Below are 25,585 nucleotides of genomic sequence, written 5' to 3'. Positions count from 1 at the left end.
ATACTCCTATACGCGTTTTAAAAAATTTACAATAAATTGAGCCCTCGAGGTAAGGATTAGAGACAGCACGTTCTTAGTTTTTGAAAGAAGCAATATCACAGCACAATTAAATCGGATATGGTTGACCGCGGTTACAAACTATTATTTCGAAAGTACAACCAATAAAACTTTTCCGTTAATTTTACTCTAAAATAACATATTGCCAAATCTTATAACTGCAAAAAAAAAAAAAAAAAAATGCTATATGAATTGATACAAAATCGGTCTGCGTATACGTTTCTGAAAGTTGGCCACATTTGCACTATAACTTTTTACATTCATTATCTTTAAAAAGACATTTTGTATACAGAGTTAGTTGGACCTAATCAGCGAAAAAACAGGAAGATAGAAAAGTACATGTGTATCAGAAAATATCATAACAATTCTACCCCATCTCTCACTGTTTCTGCAAATTATGGTGGACAAAAGAATATGCTACAAATCTGGGGGGGGGGATCAAATTAAAAAAAAAATTGACAGATCCGCAAACATCATGTGCTCATATTTTGAAAGACCAGAGTAAATTCTATAAGTTGACACCATTTTCACCATTTCAACCAGAATCACACGCAACTTCTCACAAAATCAGGAACATCTTCCAACACCTACGACTCTTCGACTCCTCCTTAAACGACTCTCACTGCTCTTCTCTCCTCTCAAAACAAAAATACCTCATTTTATTTCCGTCAAATATCCGCCTCTAATTTTCTCATTGGTGCACTTGAGTTCCTTATCACCCAATAGCTGCTCAGCAATTCTTCCTCAATGGTCTCCAGTCGATCGTGGGAATGTCTGTTAATGGTTCATCTTTGCAGCTGACCATTTCTAAATTCATGCTAATTATATTCAATTCACAGGTAACACCGTCTAAAATCCATCTGACTTCGAAATTTAATGACAACGGTTGCTGTTGATTGATCGTTTCTCGAAGATGTGTGGAGTCTGTTTATAATGGAAAAAAAAGTTTAACATCTGGATGTTTTGACGTTCTTCTCCCTTGAAGATATGATGGATCTCTTTGAAACGACGAAGCACACATATGTTGTTCTTTATCTGAATACAACAAATGATCAGACAAAATGACTCCACAGGTGAAGAGGATCCCCATATGGCGGTCCGGAACCACTTAACGATGTGTGAGAAAACAGGTGACGTTACATCTGGCCTGAATGCCAATTATCATGTGAGGAAACGAAGAAACGTTACAATATCAATCCCTTGTTTAAAATGACTGATCGTATTATTCTCTAGTTTAAAATTGATGACAATAAGCGATTGAGTTATCACACTAAATGATATTTTTTGGATAAATTTTAATACGTCGATTCGAGGTCAGAAGACTTTCATAATATAAGGTGAATAATAATATCAATCGCGATAACATTAAGCAGCATTCACTGTATTATTTCTTTTGAGAAAAAAAATACAACAAAAAGGGTTTATAAGTTGTATTGATGAATTAATGTTTTTAAGATACTAAACAGAGTAAGAGAACTTTCTTAAAATGAGAAATTAATAGTTGTTTCTCTAATCCATCTCCACCCTCTTGCCAGAAGAAATTTTTTTACCTATTATAAAAATTCTCTATCATTTACTATTGTTACTTTGGGATTTATAATTTTTATGAACAATTTTCTTGAGAGAATTTCATACTGAAATGGCTTGCGGATAAACTGAACCGATCAAATACAGCCTGATACTTTACATTTCTTATGAATTGAAATTAAATGCCTTTTTTCTTTAAAATAATTAAAATTATACTCTAAAACATGGTTTTGTTTAGTTATATTAACGTCCCGTTTTTAAAGCAACACTAGGGCTATTTTAGAACGGACCTCGTCATTTTGAGCCGCGGTCAGATGATGAGGACGACACCTGAGCTGGCATCCCTTTCTCTAAACTTCCACATCACACCAGCGGGAGGACGTTTGACCCCGGTGGATTCAGCGTGCACCAGCACCACTTACACGACGGTTTTTCAGTGGAATCGGGCCTCGAACCTGAAACCCTCCAGTTATAAAGCCAAGACCTTACCACTTCAACCCTCCGAAACAATGAAAAAAATACTTAAAAGAGCTATCGATGCAACAGCTATAATTCTCTAATAAAATTTAGAGAAAATCCTATCATTCTGTTAAATTTTAAAAAAATATGTCAATCATTAACTGAAGCGAATTAACCAAATAATGACAAAATTGCATAAACATTAATTTCATACTTTTTTCTGAAAATAATGAAAGAAATACTGAAAATTTAACTTCATATTTCTCTATTAGAAGAATTAGAAAATTAGAATTTTCAGGAATTAGCCTTTTCATTTACCTTGTTTCGTTCGATTCCCCAATTTAGTGAGGGATTAACTTAATTAATTTTGTGGAACTTTTTAGAAGAATGCCTAATTACATCTTAGTTTGTTAGTTTCAGATTTTATTTCGAAAAGCTCTTTCAATCAGAAATCTCCTTGTACCTTTTCAGAAGCTTTAAAAATCGTAGAGAAGCTCCTTTAATTCCACAAGACGATTTTTTAAATTTTGTTCATTAGGACTTTTTTTTTGTTGTTATTGTTGTTATCAGAGAATGTTTTCCATTCATTGATTAAGCAGCTGTAAAGGTAATTTAGTTGAAAAGCTTGATTAATATCCACTTTTTTAAAACCATACAAGGTTTATTTTTAGAGATTATGTGAAGTTAGTTTCATGTGAAGCAGGATGCACTTTTGAAGACAGTGAAGATACTTTGTATTTTTAAATTCGTTTTATTCACTCGCGGGAGGCAGGCATGATTTATTTACAAGAAGGCGCGAACATGGCACAACACGGCACAAAAGCAGAAGTCGGGAAGAGCGCGAAATAAATCATCCCTCTTCTTATATAACATGAGATATGGATACGTAAAATATTTTTTTACAGTACTAATATATTATTAAGATTCTGATAGGGATTTCCGACGCATGTCAATCACAAGTAAGAGAAACACAGGGATCTTTTAAAAAGAATGTGCTTACTGGAAATTTGTCTATCCCTTCATGCGGACCGTGTGAATGTGTCGGCGTTTAGCCGATTCAGCAATTTTATAAAGCTTCTGTTGGATTTATTAAGTAGAGACAGTGGAATTGGATTAAGAAATAAGAGAATATTTTAGATTGAAGTTACTATGGGCTAAATTAAGATAAAATCTTGGAATTAATTAAATTGAAATCAGAGTTTAAAATATTATATATATATATATATATATATATGTGTGTGTGTGTGTGTGTGAGTGTGTGTACAGGGTGTCTTAAAAATCTAGACCGCGGCTTTTATTCCTGAAATATTGATCGTAGACATATACTGTAAATTACAAAGTTGCGCAAATCAGGTGCAAATTGCTATGAAATCCATTAAAGTTTTCAGGGGATAAAATTTTACAAAATACAAAATTTAAATTTTTATATGGACCCCGTACAAAAAGTTCCCAGTGAGTAAAATGTGCCGCATCCTTTAATAAGGTCATGTACGAAATTTCAGCTTTTTATCACAAAAAGTCTCAAATATATGAAACTACATAAATGCTGTCTAAAATCACTTTTCAATGCCTGGATATGAGTTCTCAAAGAGAAAAAATTATGTCGAATGTTCATGTTTTAGGGGTCGTACACAAATTAACAAAGAAAGTAGTGATTGAATAAATGAATAATAATTTTACTATTTATTGGTTCAAAAGTATTAAAAATGTGTAGAAAAAATAACTTAAAGGAAAGATTACATAAAGGAAAGATTACACAAGGAAAGATTACTTTATTGAAAGATTACATAAGGAAAGATTACTTTATTGAAAGATTACATAAGATTTTTTACAAGTTCACTCACTGACTGTGCTATTTTTAAATTATATTCTATAATTGATGACAGAAAATTTTAAAGTATATTTCAGGAAGCATAGATTTTAAAATTTGTATTTAAAACTAAAGATATGAAACATATTTAATTTTCTTATGATGCATTCCTGCGTCGCGTCATCTGCACTGAAGCTGTAAACATTTGCATTTTAATTTGTGATTGATCCTTCCCCAACTTTGTTTTAACATATCTTTGAGAATTTTCATGATAAAATTCTGAAATTTTGTACATGACCTTATTAGAGGATGGGGCACATTTTACTCACTGGAAATTTTTTGTACGTATAAAAATTTAAATTTTGTATTTTTTAAAGTTTAATCCCCTGAAAATTTTAATCGATTTCGTAACATTTTGCACCTTTTTCAACGCAACTTTGTAATTTACAGTACATGTCTACGATCAATATTTAAGGATATATATATATATATATATATATATATATATATATATATATATATATATATATATATATATATATATATATATATATATATAAGACTTTGACTTTACCATTATTTCTTTTATTCCTTTTTTATATTAATATATATTTGTTGACGTTTTTCGTTTATTTTAAAGTAGTGATTTAACGATAACTAAAAGAAAACATAAGTTTACCACTCAAGTTCAGATGAAAACTAGAAAAATAAATCTTTCGTGAGCAAAAGAAATGTTTTCTATTCTTCATGAACAAGAATGCATATCAAAGGCTTTTCCTAAAGCCCATGAAAGAAAATTTAAAAGAAAATTTTAGAAGCAAATGATTAAAAGTATGTATCAAGAAACCTACCGATTTAGTTGATTCAGTTTTTTAATAATGAAAAAGTAACTATTTAATTAATTGTTTTTCAAATAGCTCTTTAAATTTTTCTTATACTTCAGCATTTGTGAATAAAATTTGCAATACTAATATAATTAATATTACTAACTTCACAGTGAAAGTAGCCTGTTTTGAATGTTATTCTAATTTTGATGAAAAAACATTGCAGACGATAAAAGGTTTTTGTATATTTAAAGTTTTATTCAAAAATAAATTTTACATAAAAATTTATGAAGGAGAAAGGTTTTAATCGCATTCAGTACCGTATATATCAGCTAATATTCAAAAAAACTACTTAGAATTATCAACATCAGTGCAACTTTTTTTTTTTTTTTTGGCAGAATTGCATAGTTACAGAAATATGAATCGACCACAGATTTATTTCTTTCCATTTAATAAGCTAAAAACATGGTTTAAAGGACTATTTGAGGCAAAAGTATACCAGCAAAATCGTGAATTCTGCCGTAGAAAATATTTCAGATAAGATACGAAACTTTCAATTGAGCTGTATAATGTGATGATGTCCTGTCCGCGTTACCATTACCATGGAAGGGGGGTGTAGTAGCTTCTGAGGGTAAAGACCCCTCAGCACCCGAGGGCAGAAGTCTGACTTCTAGATCATATGAAGATGAAACTCACACATTCGCTTGAACAACCCCTTTTTACTGGGGGGCACATTAACTCACCTCACAAATAGAACACAGATGAAAAACAACCACACCCGAACCGGGATTCGAACCCGGGACGCCCAGATCACAGGGACCCCTGTGCAAAGACGCCGGCGTAATATAAAGTAAAATATGTAATCTGTACGCCGTAGTAATTTTTAAGCGATTTGCTAACAAATGTTTTTTTTTCAACGAAAATTTTTTATATATAGTATAAAATTCATGTCACAATTTGACTTTTATTATAATTTAATTCAAATATGTAATATATGCAATTTACATTTCTATCATTATTCATTGCTAAGATTTTAATTATTATTATTATTAAATTTGAAAGATTCCATGTATCCTTTATCTCAAAGTAGCAGCACGAAAAAACGCCTAATGTGGAAAGGTTATGATGTTCGAACAAATCAAACCTTCTCATTACAACGGGTACAAAATTTATTGCGTGAGGCTTGGAGAAAATTTTTACAAATGACTGGGAAAATGCTATTATCCATGTAACAAAAATTGAAAAAGAGTTTTCAACTATAGATGGCCTGATGGATGGCATTTGGGAGCAAAATAAATTGAGAATAAACATTTCTGACTCCAATTCTGATGATACTCCAGAATGTAAAATTTCTCAATTAATAATTTAAATTTAAATATACAGATATACTGATGTGTAAGTGTAATGGGATGTATAGAATATAGCCCAGGATGTATTACAATGTTAGATTTTTTTTAATTCGATGCGTTTGTTTAGGTATTATTTTTTGATATTCGAATGCTAACTTAAGATTTTAATTTGAATCTTAATTTAAAACATAGTACACTAGATTTAAATGTCGAGAACAATAACTAGAAATATCGTTGATACAATTGAGTCGAAAGTGTGTCCATAAATGATGCTAAGAATAATATTTAAAATAGAATGCCACTTGTTATTACCTTATGATAAATGTAAAATATTTAATAAACATGCCATATTTATTTCAAAAACTTCTATACAAGTGTGCGTTCTGAGAGTGAAAAGAAAAAAAAAGGTTTATTGTGCGTATAATTAAAATTTTGTGTTGCAGTTTGATATTTATTTTAATTTAATTCTATTATATTTATTCCATGTAAATATGTTGATTTTGTATTACTTTTCCGTTTAATTTAATTGATTTTATAAGTTTCACTTAATATCCATTTTATTATAAAATACAATAAATTTTAGATTTAACTGACAAATAGGTGCGAAATGTACGGTATTAACGATATAATATAAATCACGAACGGTACGTGCATAAAATAGAAACAGGATATGATGGTCGCAGTTGTTCTTTACAATAAAAATACGACATATTTAATGTTAATACTGTATTAATTAAAAAAAAAAAAACTCCTAGAAACTGCGTATTAAAAATGAGAAAGAAATTTAAAAATGTAATGGAAAGAAATGTATAATTTAAAATTAATAACTTTTCAGCTCGAAATATATTAAAATTTCATGTAATTGTGCCAGCTTTTCTCAACCTTTCAGTATTTGCAGCACAGTTTTCAATCATAATTCTCATCGCGGTCCCCGCTTACAATAAAATGTATACAACAATAATGCATATTGAGTATTTTGGATTCTGTTTTTAAATTATTTTTAACTAACTGCCAAAACAAGAGTAAAAGCGAGCCAACGTTGGCGAGAAACCACATCTTGCATTTTGGACAAGCAGGCAGTGGACAGATGAAGCGAATAAAAGCGGGGAAAATTTAAATATTATATTTGAAATGAAAGCCAAACAGGGATATAACGTTAAACGAATATGAAAGTGGAAAAATTCGTTAATGAAAGTTAACCTAGACGGGGTGAGCTAAATTTAGAAACTGGGAATACATTTTTTCGAATAATAAAAGAAATAAAACAGAAGCATGACTAAACAAAAGTGAAAAAAAAAAATAAGCAATGTTTGTGGAAGGGAATCCACACGACCTATGCCGTCTCGAGCATGCGCAGAGCAAATGTTTTCTCATAGGAAGAAGGAAAATGTTCGATAGCACAAGTTTCAATTCCAGCCAGTCTCATTCGAGTCAATCATTTTATTGCTATCGAATCTATTGTGAATGTGTATGTTATATATGTTTTCGTGTTAATTGCAATTCACCATATTAAATATTCACAGCAGTAGATTTATGCAGACTCACGGATAAATTTTTAAGCGGAAGTAAGCAAGCAGTAGACGATAGTCAAGCATCAACAAGTACACAGACGAGCGTGGTTCCGAAAATAAAGTCAAGAAAATATTCTCAAGAATACTTAAATTTTGCTTTACCAATGCTGAAGTAAATGAAGAAGCAACGCCCCTCTGTATTATTTGCTCAAAAATGTTGGCCGCAGACAGCATGAAACCTAATAAACTTAAACGACATTTGGAAACGCTTCATAGTGAATACGTCAACAAATCCAGAGATTTCTTCGAATTAAAATCATATAAAAAGCAAAAATCTTTTTTAAAGAAACTTTGTTTGTGAATAAAAAAGCTTTAATTGCATCTTACAAAGTTCAAATAAAATAGCCAGATATAAAAAACTACACACCATTGGTGAAAAGCTTTTTTTGCCAGCCGCAATTGAGATTGTAGAAACTATGTTTCGAGATAATTTTTCAAAACAATTGCAGTCCGCACCTGTTTCAAGTGATACTGTTGCTCGTCAAATTGGCGATATAGCCGAAGATGTACAGTGTCAGCTTTTCTCGAATTTGCGGGATAAATTGTTTTCAGTACAGCATAACGAAGCAACAGATAGTAATAAAGATGCTCATTTAATTGCCTATGTTCGAATTTGTGATAATATGTCAGTAGTAGAAGAACTACTTTTCTGCAAACCAATAGAACTCAAAACAACAGCGCTCGCATTATTTGCTATTTTAAATGATTTTATGAACGAGGCAAACATAGAATGGAAAAATTGCGTCGGAATATGCACTGATGGTGCTTGTTCAATGTCCGGAAGATTCCAAGGTATACAAGCACTTGTAAAACATAAATCGTCTCAGTGTGTCTGGACACATTGCATGATCCATAGAGAAGCTTTGGGTTTGAAAGAAATGTGTCCTGGTCTGAATATTGTGTTAACTACGGTTGTAACCTTAATAAATTATATAAAAATGAGACCTCTGAAATCGAGAATCTTTACCGCACTTTGTAAAGACATGGGTTCAGTCCATTCAGCGATACTATTTTATTGCGAGGCAAGATGGTCATCACGTGGGAAATTTTTGCAGCATGTTTATGAATAAAGAGAAGAAATCGTCATTTCCTAGAAGAAAACAGACCGGAGGTCGAGAATTTTCGCGATGGTTTATTTGTGATGAAATTTAGGTACATGGTCGACATATTCGAGAAATTAAATAACTTGAATCTTCAGCTCCAAGGAGCAAATACACATATGTTGGATACGAGTGATAAATTTAATGCTTTTTGTAGAAAATTGGAATTGTGGAGCAGAAATTTAAAGCAAGAAACCTAACAACGTTTGCGAATGTGAATGATTGTACTAAAACTTACAAGATATATTTGACTACTTTGTTTCTTTTTTTTCAGAGCAAAGAGTCACAACTAAAGTCCGGCGCACTCAAAAGTAAAGTTAAAAAAAAAATCTTCCTGCAATCGGCGAACTGTAGGAATCAGTAACCTTTGACACGTAGAAACGGGAAAACGTCATCCATCAGGGAAGTGCCAGAGTTGTAGCATTTCCTCCTTAGGTAACTTGTATTGAAGCGGGCCCTTTTCGCGCTTAGACTATAGTAAGAATTGTAATAACAGGTAAAACTGAATGCAAAAATAAATGATAGGATTAAACTTCTCATTCTACGATGAAACGTTATCGCCACTACAAGTTATTGTCCTTTAAAGAGTACAACTGCAAGTACAGAAAAGTGAAACCACTTAGCGTAATGTGACGGAATTCTTTCTATTTTCATTTTTAGTCTATTTAAATCAAAAGGACTGCTGTTGCAACAGTTTTTCGTTCCCGTTGATTGGGGAATTGCTGCGAGTTTAATTGAGAAGAAAATTTCTGATCAAGTATTTTCTGTTAAGCCCTAAATTTTAAATATATTGATTGACAGAAACAATCACGTTAAACTTTATTGATGAGTGCTACTAAATGCTTACTAAAATAACTTGAAGGTAAAAAAAAAAAAAAAAAAGAGTCGATAGTGATCATCTGCAAACTGAACTGCTTATGTGTAAAATACCATGGATTATAGACATAGAAAAGTGATCCAAAAATATATCCATCTTCTCCAACAATCGATCGATTTGCTCGATATTAAAGATGATTTAAGTAAATCAAAAATATTCACTACCCATATGCTTAGAGATATTTATGATGGGGAAGCATCGTTTTTTGAAGAATTACCTACTCGTGGTCCTGATGCTTTCTTTCGTTTCATTAATTTGTTAAAAGATAGGAAGAATTATGCTTCCATAGCTGAAGATTTGTGTCATTTAGCAAATCCAGCCTACCAGTTATCAGATAAGTATGGATATTTTTATGTTTTATTGAATTATGACTTTGAAGGAATTCAAACTGCTGTAGAATCAAAAGTTTTGCAGGATGGATTTAAATTGGAATTTCGAGCTCTTGATTTAGCTTTATCAACAGTTGGTTATAAAAGCCACAAATATAAAGAAAATCTATTAGCTGATAGTTTTTACTCAAAACTGAAAAAATTTTCTAAAATGAATTTTAGTGATGTAAGTTCTTGCATTGTTATTATTCTAGGTTTTGGTGTCAAAAATAAGGATTCTAAAGTTATATATGGTAGTGATGGTAAATATATTATGCTTCATGATATTTTGAATTTATTTAGTGACAAAAATTGCCCTTCTTTAAAATATAAGCCAAAAATATTTCTTTTACCATCATTTGATATGTCTCAAAATGATTCTGTAGAAAATGCTGAATTATTATATAATGTAAATGACACTTTTCTCTGGTATTTCCCTCCTTTGAAGAATTATAAATATGTGAAAGAAAAATTTTTTGGTGAAGTTCTTTCAGAAAATCTTGAAACTAATTATCTTCAATCTGATTTTGAAACAATTTTTAAATCTTCTTATAGCATGTTTATAGACCAATTACAGAAGATTTCACTGGAAGATTTAAATTCCACTCCAGAATATGAAAGATTAGGGAAATGTAGAGAAAAAATTTTATTTACTTAAAAGTCTTGAAATCTCAAGTATCTACGTAGTTTTGTTCATAAGTTATATCTGAAGAGTTTCTTCATAAGTTATATCTGAATTCAAGGAGAAATTAAGAATTCTACATTTCAATGAAGAAAATTGTAGGAAGTGATGGAGAGGTAAACAGTCTTGAAATAAATCAAATTAGAAACATAAAAAATAAATTTTGTTTACTCAAGAAAAAGAAGGAAAAATTTATTATATGTGTATACTGTAAAAAAATCTATATTTTCAAAATGCTCTCCGAACTTGTCTGATGTCAGTGCCCAAAAAATTTGAACTGAAATTGTTACCTGAAGGAATTCAAATTAGAAGCAAAATAAAACAAATTTTGTTTTCTAAAGAAAAACTCTATATTCATGCATAGACGGTAAAAAATCTGTATGTTCAGAATGCATTCCAAACTGACGTATGTGTGTATATGAAAGTCTGAACTGAAATATTGCATGAATTTCAGGAAATGATAGAGAGGTTAATAATCTTGAAGGAATACAAATTAGAAGCACAAAAAGACAAATTTTATTCTCTAAAGGAAAAAAAAATGTTTAGATGGTAAAAGATCTGTATGCTCAGAATGCACTCCAAACTTGTCTTGTGTATGTGCACGAAAATCTGAACTGAATGAATTTTTACATGCAAAAACAGGTCAGTTTTCCCTCCTTCATTTTTTAAAGATATCTTTTATACAAGGGCTAATTTTTATATTCTATTATCTTTGTCATGTAATTATATAATGGGAAAAATAAGTATAAAAAAAAAACAGAAAAATGCATTTGTTTAAATCAACATTAGTTATATATTCTGAAATTAATTTTTCTAGATAATTTAAAGCATTTTTTTGTAGTATTTAAAATGTCTGCAGAGTTTTTAGAATCCCATACTGGCATTTTTATATGAATTAAATTTTTTTTGTACCTCCCCATTTAAGTGTTAACATATTATAATAATAATAATAATAATAATAAAAAAAAAAGCCTTTTTTTTCCCTGGAATAATTTTAGATTTTAAATTATTTGAAATGAAACTGATATATTTTTAAGACAATTATTAATTTAATTTTCTACTCTTTTAGGTAAAATTTTATTTACTGTTAAATTGAATTTTAAAGTACTTCATTATGACTTATCATATATTCCTGAAATGTTCCTAATATATAATTAATATTTTAAGAGAATTTTGTTTAAATTATATTATTAGATATTCTATGTTATAAAAAAAAAACTAGCAAAGTTATTTACCATTATGTATTTTTGGATAAAATGGTATTTGTAGGCAGGCTCTGTGCCTGCAGAAAATTTTTTGTCTCAAATAGAGTTCATGTCAGATTTAATATTCCTTTAGTAGGAGTTTGGAAATATTCATTTTGTAATTGAGTGTAGGAAATTGAATACTCCTTCCTTGATTTATAAGTAATTTATGATTTACTTATAAATTGGAAATATTTCCAATTCATTAGAAGCATTTTATTATGTTGGTTTCATTTAATTTCACTTGCTAGTTTCCATTTAGTCAATTTTAATTGCTAGTTTCCTATTAATGTGATTTAATTCACTAGAGATAATGTGAAGGGTGAATGAAATGGCAGCTCTTGAAAATTTAAAAAGTAAAAATTGAATTTCTAATCTTAACAAGTTGTATAGCTTAAAAAAAATCTTATTTATTATCTAAGAATTTATTTAGCTTTTTGCTGCTTTCTTTGATCTAAATAGCAGACATGACACCTTTCAGCAGATTTTAGCATTTCCAGAATTGAATTTTGTCATTTTTAAGATCGATCGATTTTCCTTTTATGTAATTATGCTATGATATTTTTAATCTTAAGCCCATATAAATTTATTTATTTTGTTTCAATTAATTATACTTATTTAATTTCACAGTGAATTTCATAAAATAATTCATTATTTTATAAAGTTCAGCTTTTTTTGTTCTTAGTCTGCATTATGCTTGAAATAGTTTAAAAGCTTATAAGCCTTAATCTGCTTATAAGTCTGTTGAGAAATTGAAGTTTTTTATTAACATGCTTCAATTTAATAACATAATTGGTTTTCTATCAAAGTGTGAACAACTAGATAGTAAATATCCATTTGCACTTATGAATGAAGTATCAGGAACTCAGTGAAAAAGGTCCCATTCTCTTAGTCATAATGTTGTAGTTTATGTTTTTTTTCAAATGTAAGGGATCTTTTTTTCCCCTTCCACTTGACTAATTTATTTTGGTTGATCAATTAAAAAAAATTTTATTTGTGAAATTTATTTTAATGTTATCCTTTTCTCAGTCATGTTTATCAGCTAAAAATCTGAAAACCATTTCCCGTCAATGAAAAAGCCTTATTTATTATCACATATATTTAAAATAACTTGTAGTCTGATTTCTCCTTCCTCCTGTACTTGGAAGTGCTCTAAATTAATAAGTATTTTAATATTACACCAACTATAGATAAAAGGATAGTATTTATTTTTAGAGCCTTAAATTATTCCTTCAGAAAAAAAGATTACTTCTAAGAATGTACAGTATCTGCAAGTGACATTTTATTTACAGATACTGCATTAAGAATAATTATTTTCCACAAATAACAGTAGCTGCAACTAAAATCCATTTTATTATATATTTGGCAATTACATATTAGTTGTATGCAAAATTTAATATATATATTTTGTAGAAAATAAACTGCTTTATTATTAGATGATTTGCTATTATTTTTTTACCATTTTATTTTAATTTTTAAAATTTCGAGTATTTTGAGATTTGCTGATTTGAAAAAAGGCTGAAATGCATAATGTAATTTATCATTCTAAGCATCTACATGCAAAGTAATTTTTTTGTCAAATTATTACTAATATATACAGCATGATAACATGCACAGGCTTGATTAAAAACAGGCAAAATAAGCAACTATGTAAGGGGGATTACAAGATTTTTTGGGATTCTTTCAGAGAAATTTAATTTCTTACTTCTATTTAATTTAAAAATTCACATACTTGAGTTTATTCAAATAAATTCAAATATCATTTAAATTTTGTAATCTTATTCTAGTAATATTCCAAAGTAATTATATTTTGCAAGTTTTGTTTTTTTATAATTCTGAAAGGATATGAGGCTATATAATTTTAAAAATATCAGATAATTAATTAATATTTGAATTGTATTAAAAATATCTTTATCTTTTTTAAACTATTCTATTTTAAATCACCTTTAAATTTAAATTTTGAATTTTTTACTTGTGTGGTACTTGTGCTCTTGAAATTGACTTGAAAATAAATGCTTTATTTCAATTTGTTAAATTTTACTACCTAAAATTGCATGTACACTGATTGAAATTAAAATCAATTAAAAAAACTATGATTTGAAAAGTGGGGTGGATCTCAAGATTTGTGTTGCCTAAAGGCCATTAAAAGAATTAATTCAGCCTTGGTCATGCATGGAAAACGTGATTTGAAGATTCAGGCATAGAATTTTTTAATGATTTTTATTCTTCATAATTTCAAATAGCCCAATGTTTTAGCTTTTATCAAGATGTCTTTGACCAAGCTATGGCAAGTGTGGCATAGAGAACTGTATAGGAAAACAGATAGCAAGAAAGAGCAACTAGGAGAAAATATTCTGAGCTTACATAGCTTTAGAAAAGAATTTGTTGACTGAGCATTTTGATTCCATGGGAAAACAGTAATCGGTACTATATAGAATGCCATTATTATGAAAATGGCATTTGAGAGATTGAAATATTGTTTTTAAAGAATTGATTAATTAGAAATTATTTCAATGTCTCTTCCTTCACAAGCCTTGTCTGACAGCTGAGCCCTTGTTGTCATATGATTCTGTGAAAATGGAGCAGCTTAGTAAGTGTATTTAAACAATTTTAAGGATTTTATTGATGGCTGATCATGACTTGAAGCAATTATTCAATATGCAAAATCTGAAAATAATTATGAAAATACAAAATTTTAATGTATTAGGATAAATAACATGAAAAATAACAGTAAAGACAGATTTCTATGAAATATTTAATTTCAGTAATATTTGTATGATATAATTCCATTTGATAACTGAGCAAACTTATTTCAATGTGGGAAAGGATAATATTTACTTATGTAACTGTTTGATAACAGTAATAACAGTATTTGTGATTTGTGACTCATTTTCAGTTTTTCTAGAGAGTGGAAACATGCTTTAGTTTAGAATTATGCACTATTTGATTTGTTTATTTTACCTAGAATTTATTAATTTTTTTAAACTTCTTTAAAACATTATTTTGTTTCATTTATTTATTCCTTTATCCTCGCTTATTCTTAATGACAATCTGAGGTATGAAATTTTTAGACTTAAGAAATCTGAGAAAATGGGAAGACAACATTTTTATTTTCATAATTATGTTAAAAAAAGTTTTGTTTATATGTAATTTTTTTAAAAGTTGTTAAAAAATTTTTAAAATTTATAATAATGTTAACATAGGTTATAGTATGGCATTGTGGAGCAAAATGTTAATTTGAGGACATTGGTATTTGTAAAACATTTTGTTTTTAGTGAGAATAGTATGTAGGAATATTATCGCTTACAGAAATGTATATATTATTGTTAAATCCGAGTTAATCTATACTGTAAATATCTCTTGAGAAAATAACCTTTATTGTAAATTAGCAGTAATCCATTTTCTCTTTTGCAATATAAGATAATTTGATCCTTGGGAGACACGAGAAGGTAGGATATTGGTGAATCCCCCCCCCTCTTTGTGAATGAACAACAAAACCTTTTACCAACTGTCTAGGCTAAAAGGTAAGCAGTTGTAAATTTTATTTTTAATGAATAAAAATCTTTTTCCATGTTCTAATGATAATTGTAAGCACCAAATTAAATTTTTAAACCAAATAATATAGTTATTTTAGGAACTAATTTTGCAAATCTAGTTACACTGTATTTTAAAGAGATCTTTTAAACAAGCAGCTACAATAACTTCTTAATAATAATACTAAATACTTATTTATGGAGATTTTCAAAACAATTATTAAAAATAGGTTAATTTAATTTATCTTAATTCTTTTTAATATAGCAATGCATCATAGTAACACTATCTTCACTTAAAATATATCTTGTGTAGTCTGTCAGAAAAAAATCTGGACACTGCTCTATTTTGAAACTGATTATCGCATAATAAAACTGTAAATGGCTTCATTGTACAAATATGTTCTCTGTAAATGTAGGAAATATTTCCTGATGCAAGTCTGATGATGATAATTGTCTCTGATGATTGCAAGTCTGATGATGAATTACTCAGATTCAATTTTTTGAAAGAGCAACAGCTGATTTTGAATACATATCTGAATTCTACAGATTAAAGCAGTGCAAAAACATTTGACATTTTGCAATTTTAAGTTAACAGTTGATGAGTTATAATCAATTGGAAATTTGAATTCCTTAAGTTAAATGAGTTTACATTTTTTTCAGTGTATTCAAAAATATAATGATGATTAAAAAAGAGCTTTTATTGTGCATTAAAATATTCAACAGTAAAAAAAAAAAAAAAAATGTTTGCCATTTAAAAATTTTGAATATTTTATATTTTAACTTTTAATTTACAAATTAATAATTTTTGAAGTGAAACTGTTAATAATTTTGATGCCAATCGAAGGAGCGAGACTTAAACACATCGTAATTGCGAATTTTACCCATTTCTGTCTAATAGTTTTTAAGATATGTAACAATAACCAAAACCTTTCCCAACAGCAATTTTTTGGGGGGATCTAATTCAGATTTACAAATGGGATCTCTAAATAATAATAATAATAATAATAATAATAAAATCATTAAAATAAAGCGTAAAACAAAGCATGTCTTTCAAGATTGTTTTAGATTAATATTTTTTTTGTTTTTGTTTTTTAAGTGAATACTAAGATGGTGGTGGGTGGTGGAAGTCAATGCATATAATGGGTCCTACCCCAATTACATTTCAAACGAAATTTCGATTGGGATAAATGGCACCAAGTAGAGTTATAGAAATGATTTGTGAGCACTTTAACTAGTAAAAGAGACAAAATTTTGTGCCAAGTACAAAATTTATATAACTTGGAAATATATAAATAAATAAAACAGTATTGAATAAAATATGAAAGCTACTCCCTGTACATAGATAACGCTGTGTCTCTCGACATCCAAAAAATACTTTTAAAAATGGAACAAAATAATAATGAATTTTATAAACGTTTCAGTAATTATTATTATTTTTATTTTTCTCTTAAGAAGAGGGGCAGTATAAATAAACTCTGAAAAATGATTTAAAGTATTGCTTGGTGGAAAATTAAACATACAAATCAACAGCATAATGGTATTATGTTTCAGTTATAAAGGAATGTTTCAGAAAATAAGCATCTGACTTTTATTTTTCAGCTACTCCAAGAACTTTTAAGTTTGTTTTATTAATTGCTAAATTTATCCAGATTTTATCTATTATTTATTTGCAATTTACAAATAAATACATGAATTTTTATTTAGTCTTGTTTCATTACAAATAATGAAAAATATGAATGAAGAAAACATTAATTTTTGTTTGAGCAATGTTTCATCCTCCACAGATGCATACATATTCACTTAAATTATTAGCAAAGAATAAGTGCATATAGAACATAATTAATCGTAAAAGTTTGAAAAAAAAATCAGTATTTAGATCGTTTAAAATTTTACCTTCCGACAGAAAACAGATTTGGGGTTTGTAACAGTCGCTCGCCTAAGACGTAAAAGCTTGCAAAAAGAAAAAAGTGTGTACATCACCTTTGTTTCGATATAAGTAGGTGCCGGGTAGAAAAGCTGGTGCCTTCACATTGAAAAATCAGGTTTATGCTATGGTCGCAATGCTGAGAGATGATGAGTTATTCACGCCAGTGAGAACGATTGCATTAAAGATTACAGGATAGGATTGTGTCGGGCCAGGGCTGTAGAATTGGTGAGGTGAGAACTGACAGGTTCACACGAGGCGGTTGCGCGACTGACAGCTAGCTGAGGAACTAGCGGCCGTTAGTGTTCAGCTAATGGCGATGGCAGGTGGTGTTGCAGATTCGCCTTTCGTGATTGGGTGGGATTTTTCATTTCTCCAATACTGCCGAATGAGAGACGTGATTCAAAAGTTTATATGAACTTTGGGGATGAATAGGGAGGAACCGATCCAGTATAGTAGATAAAAAAAGACTGGTTATAACTTTGAGGTGGGATTCTTAAGCTTTCACAGCAATAGTTATTCAGTTTTTGATTTTGACTGGAATTATTAGGAGTGAGATTTGAAAGAGTGAACTAAAATTTTGATTTTTAAAAAAGTGCTTAAACATATAACATTCGAAAAGAGTTTATCAAACTTCTGCAAATTTCAATATGTACCCCTCATATTTTAACTAAATTCATTCATTTAAGTAAATTGAACAGCTTTCTGTAGATCAAAAATACATTTGCAAGTTTTTAACTTAAGGGAAGGGGGAAAAAAAAATCGGTTGCACATTAAAAAAAAAATTTTTTTGCTTTGATAAACTTTTCAAGCTTCAAGAGTTTTTAATCTGTGGATTTTTTTGTACCAGCGGCAATCGTGAATTTTTAGTAAAACTTTCAGATTCTCATATTTTTAAGAAGGAGGTACATTATAATGTTGTCTACTTTATCAAAAGCAGTTTTATGCCTATATTACATTTAAAAAAAGTAGAGAAAAAATTTAAATGCATAATTCTATAGAAATGTGATGATGACAATGTATGCAATGTTTCTTTTTTAAATCACAATATGCAATAATTGTGATTAAAAAAGACCACATTGTTTTTGATTTGTTAATATCATGATATATAGTGACGTTAAAGTCAATCATAACTATTTTATCCAACCTTATTTAGTTTATAGTATTGTAAGAAATAGACTATAAATATTAGAAACACAGATTTATCTTTATTAAAATTGTGTTTCTAGATATTTTAACAAATTCTTTATTAATGCAATATAGAAAACATGACAATTTTTAATATTGTACGTCATAGCATTGTAGAAAAATAGAAACAGTAAAATAACTTGATTAAAATTGCACTAAACAAGCAATACCGAAAATATCATTTTTTCAAATATTGTTCTGAATTATGAATATTGTTCTGTTTTCAAATATTGTTTTGAATGCACATGAAAATTAGAAACAAATTTATCTTTATTAAAATTGTACAAACACAGGCAATATAGAAAATAATAAAAAAAAATAAGTAGCATGTTATTTCACTTTATAATGATGTAGAAAAATAGACTGTGTACTAGAAATACAAATTTATCTATGAAAAATTTAATTTCAAGTTTAAAATTAAGTATGGCTAAAAATTATTGTACAAACCATGCAAAATTTACAAAAACATATTGCCTAGTTTCAAACCCTTGTAATTTGGTATTGTATTTAGCTAAAAATAATTGTAGTAGCCTCAAAACTATTTTTAATTTAGCAATTTAAAAAGGACTGTACTTTTTGTGAAGGACTCATTATTTCTAAAATTTGAAATTGATTCATTAATCAGTATACCCAGTTCATTAACTTTCGAGTACTTAACCAAAGTTTCCATTTTGGTTTTCAGTTTAAAGTGAGACTAAATTTATTTCAAGGTTCTCAACAGAGATCCTCATCCTGGCTATTTTTTGTCATGTCTTGCTACTCAACCACCCCCATTTTTTTTTTTTCTGAAATTTCAATCAATTTATTCCAACTAAATTGTTAGCTCATGCTCTTCATTTTGGTGGTGGTTTATGCTTTCTTTTCTGGCACATCTGTGACCTCCTTTGAGCTAGATGGAGCTCTGCATTTTCAAGAATATTGTGCATAATCAAGTTGCTTGTATTTGGAAATTGGTACAGTGTAGCCAATTATGGCTCTTGTGCCGATAAACAACACACACCAACCATACCAAGTGTGTTCTGAAATGCTATGGAATCCCTGAAAAATCCCAGTTGCTATACATGTACGGCGCTATTTTTCGGCCTCCATTTCCCAATATGCCATTTATTCACTGTTTTCTCTGTTAAAACGGTCGTTTGAATATTTTTCAATTTTTTAAAAATATCCATCTGGAAAAATGCATTTTATCAGTTCAAAGATTGCAAAACTTTGATTTTTTTTTTTTTTTTTTTTTTTGAATCTGCATATTTATGTAACGAAATTACTCTTTTTCTAATTGTTACTATTTTTTTTTCCAGGTATGTATATAGGCAGCTTTGACTGAAAAAGAAATATCTCCTGTAAACCAAGTCTAGTCATTTCAAGAAATTGCTTAGGGCTACAAGGAATCAACAAACTTCCCGCATTGCATAGGGCAGTTGATGGGAACCACATCTGAATGGTACAGTCAGATAATAGTGACACCCTGTTTTATTGCTATAAATTTTTTCTATAGTTCTGTTGACCATGCACTATGCTTGCTGTTATACTTATTGATTTAGGATTGCATGGGAAATCCTCAGTCTCGGGAATTTTCAGAAATTTTGGATTGCATGACAAATTATTAAAGGGATAACTGTATATCCCTTCCCCAAATGAGCTGGGAGATGAGTTAGTATCCTACGTCATTCTGGAGGATGAAGGACTTGCCATGTCAGAAAAAAAGGCATATGATGGCAAAAGTCTTTTGGTAAAGAAGGGAGTCTTCAAATAAGACAAGACCTACCCAAGACAAGGCGATGTATCGAATGTGCATTCTTCAGCACAGTTAACTAATGGATCATATTCCATTTCCCATTAAATGTTTTAATTTGATTTTGAAAGTATAAATGAAAGATGCCTGTGTTTTGCATAACTTCGTTCATCAAAGAGATGGGCATCGAAATGAACAATCCAGTGGAATTAAACAGTCTGTATTGTATGATATTAAAAATGACTCCACATGCAGGGAAGATTTTAAAGTTGTGATTTTATGGGATAAATTTGCAAAGTATTTTGAAAATAATCCCTTAGAATGGCAAAATGAAAAGATTTTAAATTAAAATTGTGATATATTTATACTCATGTTAATGTGTTGTTATAATAATATTTTGTTTTTAAATGAATCCTCAATCCAATCCTTTCTTTTACAATGCAGTTTTTGCTTTAAAAAAAATTGTCTCCCAGCGAATTTTTAAAATGTTATCCTTGTATTTGTTTATTTTCATATCCCATGCAAATGGTTGTTCTGCTATTAGTGCTTTTATGCTAAAACTCATTTTTTTCCCCTGAAAAATAAATATTACCTTAGAAACAATAGCAACATAATTATTAAAATGAATAGAATTTAATTGCTTTAACTCTCTCTGCTTTTGGCAATCAGCTGCTTCATCAATATTATTAATAGTTTCTATTGCAGTTGATAAATTAAATCTTATTATGTTAAAATAATAATAATAATAACGCTAAGCAAAATAACTCTAAAAAATGTCAAATGAATGTTATTACATTGTCCAAGTCACAAAAATTTGGAAATATTGTCTAGTTTTTAATGCTATGTTTTTTATAATATTATAAACAAATCTCAGAAAAAAATACTGTTTGAAAAGGTAAATACTTAAGCATTGAAATATGTTTGACTTTCATAACAACTATGAAAATCATTACTGCAAATTTTAAAATTGTCTTGCAGACATTAAATAGTGTAGAAAAGATTAAAATAATATAAATGTATTAGAAGTATTAGTTTTGAATTGTTATTGTTAAAAAATCTGTAATGATTGGGGTCAATTCATGTGACTTAAAAGTTACATGTCATGAACTTCTGCGCATGGCATTTAAGTTTCATCCGCACCGCTTTCGTCGATTAGTCTGTCATTAACGTTCTCCGCCAAATATGAAGCGGATTTTTTGTTTACATTTGAAGTTATAATTTTTGAATCATTTTTTTTTCTCCTCTTATTATGTGTTAAAAGAGAAAATATTGGTGTGCTGATGGATGCATGCTTTAATGCGAAACACAAGAGTGACTGTCATGATAAAATGTTTTCTTATTTTCCTTTCAACAATCCTGACTTGGGTTGATAGCTTTGGTATAGATTTTTTTAAGCCTTCGAAGTGATATGCTTCGATCATTTTGAAGAATTTATTCAGTTTGTGTCCGTTTATTAAATATAGCTGTTCCAGTAATTTGTTAGAAAAACTGTTCGAAAGAAAAGAAATCGGTAAGCGATTTGCCGTCAAAAACAATCAAACAAAATCGTGAGTGCATTTCTAATTTACTTTATTCACATTTGATGAAATTTCTGATAATTTTGAATATGCTTAGAAGATTTTAAAATGTTTACATGAATATTACATTGCATTTTTCTACAAAATCTTATCTAAATTTAATTAATGTAAGTAAACAAACTCCTGTTGCAAAAATAACAACTGCTAAACTTAGGTGGAAGTGAATATTACTAGTTTTCTAATTACATTTGCAGATTTGTGATGGATTCAAATTGAATTTATATCAAACAAATTTTTTATTGTTCAAAATAAAATGTCAATAGTTTATTGTATTTAAACTGAAATTGACTGTTATCATAATATCATGTTATACCATTGTGCACCTCAGTGATTTCTGTTTTAATAAATACAGGTCTTTTCATTGAAAATCAATTTCCATATCAGCATTTATTATATAACTTTTATCCCCAACCATTGCTACATGCATGTTTCACTTTTTTTTTTTTTTTTTTTTCTATTTCTTTAACATATCAATTTTGAATTGTAAAATTCTGTAAAAGCATAAAAGTGCTTCTTTCAACTACTCTTTATATCCTATTTAACTTCTCTGTCTCTCTCTCTCTCTCTCTCTCTCTATATATATATATATATATATATATATATATATATATACCGTGTGCGGCATAAATTCGTGCAAACTTCAAAAAATCATAATAAAAAAAGTAATGCTCCAAAAAAATTGCGGTTTGCGGGAATATGTTCAGTGAGCCTTTCCATTAAAAAAATGTATTTAAAAATGACCAATAGATGGCGCTCACATGGTCATACCGAGACGGTTTATGCAAACCAGGAAAGCAGAGCACAGTAATATTATAGTACATTTTATTTTAAGGCATAAGATGCTCAACATGACCGCCACCACAAGGTATTAAGCAAGTGAGGCGCGTAGACCCGGTAGACACGAGACTTTCAGGTATCCCCACAACCAAAAGTTCGCTGGAGAAAGATCTGGCGATCGTGAGGGCCACTCATTCTTACATCCTCTGCTTATCACTCTGTCTTCAGTGAATGTGTGTAGGAGGAACGTCTTAACGGAACTAGCAACGTGGGGTGGGGCACCATCCTGCATAAAGGTGACGGAGGATAACGCACGTCTTTGCTGAAAGGCAGGCATAACGTGGTCTCGCAAAAGCCTAAGCTAGCGTTCTGCAGTGACGGAACAGGTTTTCCACCCGAATGCAGGACAATGCTCATCAAAAAAGAAAGGTCCTAGAGTGAAGGACGCAGTGAAACCGCACCAAACAGCCACATGTGGAGAATGTAGTGGTTTGGTCGTGTACGCACGAGGGTTTGATGTTGCCCAGGTACGACTGTTTTGCGTACTGACGTCACCATGCAAGTGGGCTTCATCTGTCCACATGATGTTAAATAGCCATTGTGGGTCACATTCCATTTGTGCGAGCACCCATGTTGCAAAGGCTTGTCTTTTCTCGCAATCTGCTGGTAACAACTGGTGAAATGCCTCTATCTTGTACGGATGCAGTTTCAAGATTTCGTGCAGAATGCGTCGGATCGTCCTTTCCGGAATTCCTGTTATTTTACCTGCTTCACGTGCACTGGAGCAGGTAAAATAACAGCCGAGACTTCAACTCCCCGTTGAAGTCTCGGCTGCCACATTTCTCATGACCCTTTGGACAACAGAGACGTAGTCAGCGCTGACGCATGGTCTGCCACTTCGTGGACGATCCGCTAATCTTCCCGTTTCCTCAAAACTGCGAACTAAATTCAATATCCCATTCAATGAAATTGAGTTTTTCTACGCCTTAATTCCTTTCACCGTCCGCAACTGTCGCAATGCTTTAGTCGCGGATTCACCGTTCTTATAGAACAGTTTAACCACTAATGGTCGATCTGGTAGCGATAGCATGCTACTGGCGTCAAATGACAGATCCATTTCCAGCTTTGTGTTTTATAGCTATACTGATTTTCATAAACAGTCTCGGTATGACGTGTGACCGCCATCTATCGGACATTTTTTAAATACATTTTTTTTAATGGAAATAACAAAATCCAAAGGAAAGGCGATTCTCTGAACATATTCCTGCAAACCGCAATTTTTTTCGAGCATTACTGTTTTTATTATGATTTTTTGAAGTTTGCACGAATTTATGCCGCACCCGGTATATATATATATATATATATATATATATATCATGACCTTATTCTTGTTTATTAAATTTACTGTATTGTATGTTTTTGTTTTATTTTAAGCTATTCATTCAATGTAATTTTTATCAATGTAGCTTTAGTATTTTAAAAAAAATCATAAATGTTCTGCTTTAAAAGTATATTGTTCAACATTGTTTTTATTGGTGATAAAAAAACAACTGCTGTTTAGTATCTAGGATGTTTCTGTTGAGTAAAATTGATTTCATCATTTATATTGACATTCTTGTCATACTGTGTTTATATTATTTCTAAGTGTCTAGAAAAATAAATGTTGATAAATAGTAAATAGTTTTTTATTTTTCGAATTAGTGAGTACATAGAAACATCCATTTGATCATATTTTTTCAAATAATTATCACATATATTTTATCTATCTATATATCTTTTTTGTAATGTGTAAATAAAAATTATGAAAGCGTGATTTTGTTAGTTTTCCTTTAATGATTTTTACCAATTAAAATGAAATTATTGATTCATAAGTGGCATAAATTTAAAAAAAGGTATCTATACCTTTTATATTTCATAATTTGAAATTGTAAACATAATTTATTCAATATATACTAATTTGAGTTTCATGTTCTTTCCTCTGAGCAAACTGAAAACATCAGTCTCAATATTTATAAAAGTAATTACATAAGAAAAAAAATGTAATAATTTTATTAGTAAGCTTTAAAATATTAACTTCTCTAAGAGTAATAATTACTTTTAAAAAGAACTAACTGGGGGAACTATATTCATAAGATTCAACATTCAATAATATTTAAATAATATGTAAAAAAGAACACATGTAATTTTTCAAAAACACTGCCGTAATCATTTGCCAAAATGTATCCTTCAAATAAAAAAAGGGGTGAGAAAAAACGATATGGGAAAGAAATGAATAACGCGGCACCAAACGAATTAAAAAGCGATGTTAATTAATTATGCAAAGACCATAATTCCATTGCAAATATTATTTAAAATTTTAATATAAGAAATGAAATTATATAACTAAGTAAATTTGGAGAAAATAATTCAAAATAATATCTTTAAAAAAAGAATCGCAAGTTTTTAATAATTGATCGGCTAGCGTAATATTTACTAAACAATGGTTTCATCCACGTTATCGGCAGACATCAGGACATGCGCAGAACGGTTGAAAATTGAACAGAAGCGGTTTGTTTGGTACCTGCCACATAACCGTGAATTGACCAATAATCTTCCATATAAAGTTGGAAAACTATTACATGAAAGTACTTCATTATACACTTATACTTTTTTACTAAAATTCTACTAGTATCCATAGCAAACACTTTGAATTGCAAAACTGAGATCACACATTTCATTGCATCTATATAGATATATATACATACAGATAAAACAAGGGTTTATAAGAGATGAAAAACTTGCAGGTTTTTCTGACAGCTGACATTTTTCTTTTTCCATTTTCAAATGCTGTAACTTTATTATTAATCAGCTAGGTGCGTTCGACGTGCATGCAAATTGAAGACATAAATCCATGTCTTCATTTTGGCGCCGTCGATGTGTTATTTTATCTAATAAAAATGAAATCTTATTCTTTATTATGACTTTTTGCAAAATTTACTGTACAACC

The 25,585-nt window shown here is 29.7% G+C and overlaps 1 protein-coding gene across 2 annotated transcripts; it reads left to right on the top strand.

The window, feature by feature from the left end:
* The first annotated feature begins 8,635 nt into the window (after positions 1-8,635).
* Positions 8,636-23,962, top strand: LOC129960251 (caspase-8-like). 2 transcript variants are annotated; one of them, XM_056073526.1, is made up of 3 exons: positions 8,636-11,266; positions 15,289-15,392; positions 19,812-23,962. In XM_056073526.1, the coding sequence occupies exon 1, from the start codon at positions 9,629-9,631 to the stop codon at positions 10,598-10,600; it is 972 nt and encodes a 323-aa protein (XP_055929501.1). In that variant the 5' UTR covers positions 8,636-9,628; the 3' UTR covers positions 10,601-11,266; positions 15,289-15,392; positions 19,812-23,962. The 2 variants fall into 2 exon arrangements, with proteins under 2 accessions (XP_055929501.1, XP_055929502.1); XM_056073527.1 differs by lacking the exon at positions 15,289-15,392.
* The last annotated feature ends 1,623 nt before the right edge of the window (positions 23,963-25,585 follow it).

This window comes from Argiope bruennichi, chromosome X2, assembly GCF_947563725.1.
Source record: "Argiope bruennichi chromosome X2, qqArgBrue1.1, whole genome shotgun sequence".
NCBI classification, from domain to species: domain Eukaryota; kingdom Metazoa; phylum Arthropoda; class Arachnida; order Araneae; family Araneidae; genus Argiope; species Argiope bruennichi.
The sequence above is the reverse complement of the archived record's forward strand: the minus strand, read 5'-3'. Positions and strand labels throughout refer to the sequence as shown.

What these genes read in the sequence shown, in the direction of transcription:
- LOC129960251 (XM_056073527.1), top strand. Translation starts at nt 9,629, where the DNA reads ATGGATTATAGACATAGAAAAGTGATCCAAAAATATATCCATCTTCTC.